The 9,722-nt window shown below is 39.8% G+C and overlaps 1 protein-coding gene across 1 annotated transcript in view; it reads right to left on the reverse strand.

The window, feature by feature from the left end:
* AMPH (amphiphysin) overlaps positions 1-9,387 on the reverse strand; it is a 286,397-nt gene extending 277,010 nt beyond the window's left edge. Inside the window, 1 exon segment of the mRNA XM_036010809.1 lies at positions 8,914-9,387. Within this exon segment, the coding sequence (XP_035866702.1) occupies positions 8,914-8,982 (69 nt within the window). The 5' untranslated portion in view covers positions 8,983-9,387.
* Positions 9,388-9,722: the final 335 nt, after the last annotated feature.

The raw sequence follows: 9,722 nt of genomic DNA on the forward strand, positions 1-9,722 counted from the left end.
GCTGTAGCAAATAGTGACAACAGTTGAGAATAACCCTAAAGAGAGAGGCTTCCTGCCTCTGCCTTAACCATGAGAACCATAAGTGAGGACACTGTGTTCAATGTTCACTACAGTGCTTACCCAGGGACAGGAGTGACATATGAATGCTGTTGGGACTGTTTGGGATTCATTTCCATAAGGCCTCAGTGAAAACCATGGACTCCTTTAGAGATGGGAAACTCGCCATGGGTTTTCTGAATGGATCACTCCAGGGAGGAGTAAAAGTCTCTGGTGACATATTGGATGAAACGTCAAAATCACTTAATTGAATACTTAAATATATGGAATCTAATTTTGTACCCCAAAGTGGGTATGAAAGTGGGTCATATTATTTATACATGTATTTCAGGAACTTTAAGAAGGTTGTATTGATCCACAGATAGGCTGACTTTTAAAGTAAAGGAATCACACACACATACACACACACTACAACATTATAAAGAATAGTAACTTTTACTAATGTTAAAATCTCAGTCCCTACAGTTCTGGTTCCCTATTACATTCATTGCTAGAGGAAAAAAAGGATACATGGCTATGTACGTGTTTGAAGTATTAAAAAAATTTGAAGGAAACCTTCTGTTGAGACTATTCTTATAAGTATTATTTTTAATTTTGGCAGTTTCTAACAGAGCAATAGAAAGAAAATGTTCTTAGTGGAAGAGAAGGTATAACCTTGTACAATTTAGAAGCAGCCAAGAAAGTCTTGAGATGATCTTAAAAAGGGAAGCTCTGGATATGCCTCAGAGGCATATGTAAACAAATTGCCTTGAATGTAAACAAACTCATATAAGCTACTCTTGTATTGACAAGGCTCTAGGTCCCATGGAAAGCATCTCCTGGACACAGCAGGGTCTTCATCCTTCCATTCTTTTTACATACATACACACACCCATACATATAAGTACATTCACACATAAACACCATCCACATGTTTCTCTTTGAGAACAAACCTAAATGTGGACATCAGCAAGGCAATATAAAATTTAAAACCCACAAATGTCACATTATTGGGTGTAAGTAAGGAGATTATGCTGTTTTTCTTGCCATATCACACAATCAATTTTAGGACGAATGACATGACTTACAGAAATGACAATTTAGCACAGTTCAAACTAATATTGATGGAGTTCCTATCATGTAGAGAATCCATAATAATTATATTTATGCACTACCTTTACAAAATGACAGTGCAAATGACAGTGATACACAGTGAAACCCTTATGATAATTTCACAAAAATTAAGAAAGAATAATGTGAAAAGATTCTTTAAGACAATGTGTTTGCAAGAGTGGGACATAAACAAGCCAGAACATAGAAAGTTGATTCAATACATTATGAGTGAATACGTACAGTTGAGAAGACATTTTGTCCTTGTTCTCAAGTACCTACAATCTAGTTAGGAAGATACAAGGCATGAAAAAAATCACACCGAAGACTATTATACAATAATTACTTGTGACAGATAAAGTGGCACAAAGAATATCAAACTAGACACATCCTTAGAATTCACAGTTTAACCCCCTTATAAAAACAAAAGGCAAAAAAACTGATGCTTAACAAGGTTAGTATTATAACATACCAAAGGTTTCCATATTCACTAGTCATGTTAAAAAAATGTTTAACTGTTAATAAATGTTTAAAGTGCTACATGGAGTTAAATATTGCATAGAGGTCAAGGAGGGTTAAGATCCAACAAATACCAAGGGATTCCACAAATAGAAGATGGACAAAAAGTAAATCCCAGAGAGATTAAATGATTAAGTAAAAAGGTTGAGTAAACAAACTGCATGTGTCTACTCCCAAAATCCAAGTGAAATGACAGTAAAGAAATTTTAAAAAGTATAAACATGTAAGGATAAAACAGGAGAGGCATCATTGGTGGATGAAAGAATTTAATATATTTTAGCAGGAAAGAGGAGAGAAGAACGGAACCAATTCAGCAGAAGAGAGAAACTGGGCCTGGTTCCATCAAGTACTCCAGAATGAAAGCATGAAGCAAAACACTGCTATCAGAGTACTGTTTGAAAACCTAGATATATAGAATTGATGACTCTTGAAGTCCCTTCCTCAACCCCACATTGGCAAGAAAAGATCTAGGGTAACAGCTACATATGAAGCCTAGAAAAAAATCAGCCCAGAATACAGCAAAAAGGTAAATACTCCAAAAGTTGTGTGTTGGGGGTGGTGGGTAGGGGACAGGAGGTTCTGATATGTTGAACCTTTGATAATACTGAGAGACATCTGACAGATCTGATGAAGTGAAAGCAGACATTTCTAACTAGTTCATGCTAAAATAAGCAATAAAAAATTAACTATAGGAAAAACTTAATCTCAGATAAGACTTCTTTTAAAAATTTAAAACTTTAACCCTGGCTGGTCTGGCTCAGTGGATTGAGTGCCAGCCTGAGAACCAAAGGGTACTGGTTTCATTCCTAGTCAGGGCACATGCCTGGGTTTCAGGCCAGCTCCCCCAGCAGGGGTACAGGCAAGGCAACCACACATTAATGTATCTCTCCCTTTCTACTTCCCTTCCTCTATCTCTAAAAATAAATAAATAAAATCTTTTAAAAAAATTAAAACTTCAGCTCAACAAAGGGTACCATTAAGAAAGTAAAAAGGCAGGACACTTCCTGAGAAAAAATATTTGTAAAATGTCTATCTGACAAAGGACTCATATCTGGAATATAGAAAGAAATTCTATTGGGTTGGCCAAAAGTCCATATTTTTTTTTCCTGAAAATAAAAGACACATTTATTTTCATCAATAATTTTATTGATTTGGATATTTGAGTATGTCAGCCATCTCCCACATGGTATAACTTTGATTGTTCTCAACTAATATCTTCATTTGATCGCTTTCAATTTCAAGTGGTCTACCCGACTGGAACATTGTCCACAGTGAAATCTCCAGCATTAAACTGCAAACCACATGTTCGCTCAGTCACAGCAGCCTTTTCATATACTGCTCAAATCTAATTTGTGTTTCAGTTGTGTTTTTACCTTTCTTGAAGTAATAAAGCATAATATGCTGAAAATATTGCTTGTTTCCATCTTCAATATTAAAATGGCTACACAAAAATGCACCATTTGATCAGTTTTTTTTAAATGCATGCTGATACAACAGCTGTCACAATACAATCTACCAAAATTGTTTCAAATGAAGTTAAAGACTGAGCACCATAACAGACATCTTATGGAAAACACCAAAAGAATTTTTTGACCAACCCAATATAAATAAATAAGAAAATGACAAGCAACCCAAATAAAAAATAGAAATAGGCAAAATACTTTAACAGGTACTTCATAAATTAAAATATAAAAATTACCAATAAGTACATGAAAAATGTTTATCAGGAAAATGACAGTAAAGGAATTTTAAAAATATGAATATAAAAAGATGAAGGACAAAAGAGACATGAGGGATGATTGGTACCTGATATGACAGAAATGTTCTATAAATTGACCTGGGTGGTAGCTATGCAGATATGCATATACATAAAAATTCACCAAGCTGAATATTTAAGGTTTATATACTTTACTCAATAAAAACCATATTTTAATTAAAAATACAACCTTAAGCAATCGACACTTTTTGCTATATTACATGATTAAAGGATATGGAATTAGAGGGATGAAATTAAGAGAGTTAAATCTTTATCTATCCTTACCAAACATGATAGGTCAAGAAGCAGTTATGTGAGCACAATTTTGAGAAATTTTATAGTTAGTATTAGCTGCCTCTGGAAAATAAGACTGGAGGTTTAGGAGAAGGAGAATAAAAATAGGGGAATGTTATTTTGCACAACCAGTCTCTTAGTAATATTTGATGTTTTTTAAAACTGTGTATATATTAATTTGATGAGGAAAATTTTAAATATTAAATTATAATTATTAAGTATGTGATTAGTTATTAAACATGAAGCAGAGAAGGTCTTTTAAGTATGACTCAGTAACATCTTTTAGTTTGCCAGTGCAATAAACTCTATATTCTGATTTTCCTTCCCCCTTCACCATCAGTCCATGTAGTCCGGAAGGAATTTCTCCATCTCAGCTTCAGTAGTATCTTGTAACTCAAGCCCAATCCAACCCATGGGCCTGGCCCTCATCCAGAGAGATTTTTTCTTCCAGGCATAGTCACAAGGCCCAATTTGGGCCAATAAGGGCTATACAGAGGAGCTCCCTGTATAGACATTCTCTTACTTAGAACTTCTGGCAACCATCTTGCCATCAAGAGAGAATTACTTGCCCAAGAATGGGGCTGACAGGGTGAACAGCAGAGATGAGATATGGGAGAAGTCCCTTGAGACCTGATATCTGTGGTTGAGGCCCTGGTTCCATACAGGCCTGAAGTTTGTCTATCCCTACCCTTTTCATAATTATAAGAGGCAGCATTGTGTAATGCAATCCAAGCATTGTACTACTTAGGTTCAAACTTTGGCTTTACTACTTACTATGTGACTTTGGGCACATTACTTAATTTCTTCCTTTATCTATAAAATGAGATGGTAATAGTACCTCCCTCAGAGAATCAAGTGAGTTAATATACGAGTGTATATTGTACACAAGCATATATTTTATAGGCACATATATATATAAGAATACATGTGTATAGCTTAACACAAATGTTTATTTATATATTAAATTCTCATTTAAATTTATGTGCGCAAATTCACATTTTTGTTTTTAGCAATAAAATTCCCTTTTTTCCTTAAACCAGTTTGAATTGAATTGTCTGATACTTACAAGTGGCAGGATTCTGACTAATTCTGCACATATGAAAACCACACAAAATCATTAAATAGATTTAAGCAAATATACATAAAACATAAACATTCTCTATATCAGGAAAAAATCATCAAAAAATTAAACAGTAGCCCTGGCTGATGTGGTTCAGTGGACTGAGTGCCAGCCTATAAACCAAAAGGTTGTTGGTTCAACTCCCAGTCAGGGCACATGCCTGGGTTGCAGGCCAAATCCCCAGCAGGAGGCATGAGAGAGGCAACCACACACTGATGTCTCTCTCCTTCTCTTGCTCCCTCCCTTCCCCTCTTTCTAAAGATAAATAAGGAATAAATAATCTTTTAAAGAATTAAACAGTAGATAGAAAAGGAAGAAAGAATGTTTACAACTTTTAGGACTGATATGGTTTTGCCCTTACAAATAACAAGGAGGTACTACACAAAATGGGCAAAAATATAAACACACAGTTAGCAAATGAAAAACATAGAAATGTAAAAATTAATTTTCAGTTTCCAAAATTCAAACAAATAAAATAAATAGAAACTAATTTTTTTCCAATGACATACCTAAAAACCGTTTTAAATTATTATCCAGTGTTGGCAACTTTCTCATTGACTGCTGGTAGGAATATAAATTATACAACCTCTCTGAAAGGCAATCTAGCTATAATAAAAATAAGTGTACCTTTGAAACAATAATTCTTCTAGGAAATACTTAAAGGTGCATGGGGACATTTTCCTTGCAAGTTTTCTCACTGATCTGTATTTAAACAGGAACATTGAACACAGAATGTCCAAAATATAGGGGATTCATTAAAATCCATACATTCCAATACTATTCAGTCATTTAAAATGTTGATTGAAAAAAATACATGTATTGAAGAATGTTCATGATTATTAAATGAAATAAACAGGTTATAAAATCATATATAGCATCCCCCCCTTATCCATGGGGGATATATTCCAAGACCCCTAATGGATGCCTGAAACCAGATAATACCAAACCCCATACACACTATGTTTTTTTCTATACATATATATCAATGATAAATTTTAACTTACAAGTTAGGTACAGCAAGAGATAAACAACAAAAAAACTAAATTAGAACAATTATAACAATATACTATAATAAAAGTTATGGAATGTGATCTCTCTCAGAATATCTTATGGTATTGTACTCACTCTTCCTCTTCTTGTGATGATGTGAGATGATGCATAGCCTACAAGATGAGATGAAGTAAGGTGAATGATGTGGGCACTGACATAGTGTTAGGCTACTACTGACTTTCAGATGATGCAGTTTACTTGAAAACAAACACCATGATACCATGTATATAGGTTGAGATGCTAGGCAAACGGATGATTCACATCACAGGGAAGACAGAACAGAGGATGAGATTTCATCATGACACCCAGAATGGCATACAATATAAAATTTATAAATTATTTCTGGAATTTTCCATAATATTTTCAGACTGTGGGTAACTAACACCACAGAAAGCAAAATCAAGGATAAGGGGAAACTACTGTAGTATAAGTCTATATTTTAATTTTGTAAATATACATACATAAAAAGATCTACTAGGATACAGATCAAATGATAGTGAAATTTCTGGGTGGTGGAATTATGAATGATCTAATTTTGTGAAGGTTTTTTTAGCTTATACATATATTTAATTCTATCTCCACTGAAACTTTACAGATTTTTAATAAGAAAAAAACATATTTTAAATTCATAAAAAGCCGTAAGTCACCTCTCGGAGTAGTTTCACTCTTTCATTTGAAGCCAAAATTATGCAAGCTATTAGAGCACAGATAATGGGAAAGTCAAGGGAATGGACTCTCTTTTTAGAAAATTTGGTTGTAAAAGCAAAAAGAAAGACTTTCGAGAACATATGTGGCATATAGTTATTGCAATAAGTGTCTGTGCTTTGGAGAAGAGGAAAAGGCCAAAAAATGCAAAAAGAAGGAATCACTGGGGGTGATTGGTAATGAAGCCTGCAGCATACTGTGCTTTCCGTTCTCCAGTAGCTAGCTTCCTTTGGGCTTAGCTGAACAACGTTGTGTGGATTCCCACACAACCCTTCCCTTTGTGTTGCACAGGCTTGGGAAGGGCTCAGAACTTTCCCGGGGCAGAATCCACACTCTCAGCCTCTTGGTGACTTAACCTCCTAAAACTAAGTGCAACAGGCATTTTTCATCAGCAACTTTCACCATGAAAGGAAATAAGGACACTTGAAGCCCTGTGCAAGCAAGGCTCCCTTAGACCCCGCTCCCACTCCTGTAAAAGAGTGAGCACCATCCACAGCTGCAATCATAATACACACTTGGACTTAATAATGAAAAAGTGAGTTTTCAAAAATTCATAAGGGCTTGAATACTGTGTAAGATAGATTATATTTTATTTTCATTTATTTTTGGCATGTTAACAGCTGGTGACCTAGATTAAGAAATCTAGGAATAATATGTGAAAAGCAGGCTGCACCACTAAATTCATTCACAGATGGAAGTGGATTCAGTAAAAAACTTCAAATCAAAGATTCAAGTAATTACTTGGAGTGAGGGAGAGAATACCTACAAGCAGGTAAAATGAAGTATGAAAAATGATGACAAAACCTGGTTCAGATCCCAGTAGATCCTGGCTACTTTCTGGACATGTAATCAGGAACTGGAATGGGGCAGGAAGCCTTGCTAATGCAACTGCTGAAGGAGTGGTGGGAGAGGATCATGTTAGTTTAGGATGAGCTTGGGTAGATATTAAAAGAAATCCAATCCTCTTACTGCACTGAGAGTGTGCAGTGTGAAGGGAGGGACCCAGTCTCTCAGCCTGCGCACAGGCAAAGGGACCCGTGCCCCATTCACCTCAGCTTCTAGGTCAGCAAGAGTGGAGGGCAGCCTGAGCCTGGGGAGAGGAAAATTCACTGTCCTAGTGAGCAACTGCAAACCTGACTTCCAGTAAAATAGGAAAATACCAGTAAAACCCAGTAACCCAGGGATGGAAAATCCTGCCACTTAGAAGAGAACACAGTTGGACTGATACAAACCGTAAAGCTCATTAGTTGGTGTCCTTTTCCAAGTACAGCACTCGAACTACCTTTTGTGCAGAATGTCCTTTGCTCAGAACACAAATGAGGACCTCAGTGCCAGCAAGGTCTTCATGACAAGCAGTCTCTGGGCAGCCAGGCCAGCCCCGTGCCTAGTACGATCTCTCTCCAACTGCTCAGGGCTGTGCGGTATGGATCTGGGATCCATTTGTGCACGTTTCTGGGTGAGAAAAATAAGTCATTGTGGCCAATTGACGGAGGGGCTCGTAAAACAACAGCGAACCCAACTCGTGCAATACGATTTTTTTTAAAGCGGTGAAGCCCCATCCTTTGTACAAAAATGTTCAGAGAAGAACTGTAAGGTTCAGGTCATATTTACTGTTGACCTTCCAGAGAAGGGCATTTGCATCAAAAGGGGGCACACAAAGACAACCCAAAGCAAGACAGCAAAACAAAACAACAACAACAACAACAAAAACTGTGTATGTAGATATCTGTTTTGAACTCCAGGATTCACTGCACAGCACTGTATTAAAGCTGCTGGTTTTCGCGATCAGCTCTGTTGATGAAAACAGACATTTGGGGAGTACTTTCTGTGCTAAACTGTTTCTGCTGCACTCGCGTAGCCAGAAAATACCCTCAGAGAAAGAACCGCTGCCGAAACTCCCGCCCGAACCTGCGGGCGCCTCCCTAACAGTTCCCTGCGGAGACCGCGGAATGGGCGCCCGGAGGCAGGTGCGCTTAGCTCGGGGACTGCGGGCGACCCGCTGCACTCGCGACTGCTCAGGCCGGGAGCCAGCCTGGAGAGCGGACAGCGCTGCCAGCTGCGCAGGGAGAGAGGGAGCAGGAGCCTCCGCAGACCCCGAGCCTCCGGGGACCGGGTCGGTGTTCCGCTAGCTTCCCGCCTCCGGGCCGCCTCCGGGCTGCCTCCGTCCGCAAGGCCGCCGAGCAGCAGTCGCCGTGCCAAAGGGCAGGACATCGGCGCGACCCCGGCCGGCCCTGCACCGCTAACGCCAGGCTTCCTTCGCTCCTCTGGCCCTCTAGGCCTCCGCCGTCCCGTCCCGCCACCTGCACTGCCGCCCGCTTCTGACCTTTTCCTGCGCGCGGTTGAGTCGTTTCTGGACGTTCTTGGCGAAAATGCCAGTCTTGATGTCGGCCATGGTGGCGGGTCCACAGAGGCTGCAAGACGCGGATCCGGAGCTGGGCCGGCAGCAGCGAGGAAGAGCGGATGAAGAGCAGCGGGAGAGGAGAAGCAGGAGAGGAGGTGGAACGGGTGAGGAGGAGCAGGTGAGGAGCAGGTGAGGAGCAGCGGGAGAGGAGGAGCAGCGGGAGAGGTGGCGAGGTACAGCGGAGCTCCAGAGTGATGTAGGGGCGCGGCGGCTTGGAACAGGCTTAAAGCGACAGAGCCGAGGCAACACTCGCCAGTGTGGTGAGAAAAAAGAGAGGGAGGGAGCCAGAAGTCAGAATGGCCAGATAGTAACCACAGTGATGGAGGAGAAGGCCTGGAGGAGAAAGCTAGCAGCAGACCCAGAACCCTGGAGGCAGCTCAAGGATTCTTTTTAAGGCCGAGTTTGTGTAGGGGGAGAGCAAATCAGAAGGGGGGGGGGCGGGGGGGAAGAGGGAAGGAAAAGGCTGAGGGATGTGGGAGCAAGTAGGATTGGACCTGCTCTGAAGTGGAGGGGCTGGTCTGGTCTACTGGGAGTGCCAGGTGGACCACCCTGAGGCAGAGAGTGCACTCCTCACCTTGGCTGTGTTCAGGTAGGAGTGAGCCTTGTTTTACAGGGATGCTCACTGCTCAGGAAAACTGACTAGGGAACCAGGTCAGTGCAAAGGTGAGAGCTGCAGTAGAGAGGCAGTCCCGAGGAAAGGAGGGAAGGACCTGTGCTGACACTGCTTTAAC

This window comes from Phyllostomus discolor, chromosome 10 (genome assembly GCF_004126475.2).
Source record: "Phyllostomus discolor isolate MPI-MPIP mPhyDis1 chromosome 10, mPhyDis1.pri.v3, whole genome shotgun sequence".
NCBI classification, from domain to species: Eukaryota; Metazoa; Chordata; class Mammalia; order Chiroptera; family Phyllostomidae; genus Phyllostomus; species Phyllostomus discolor.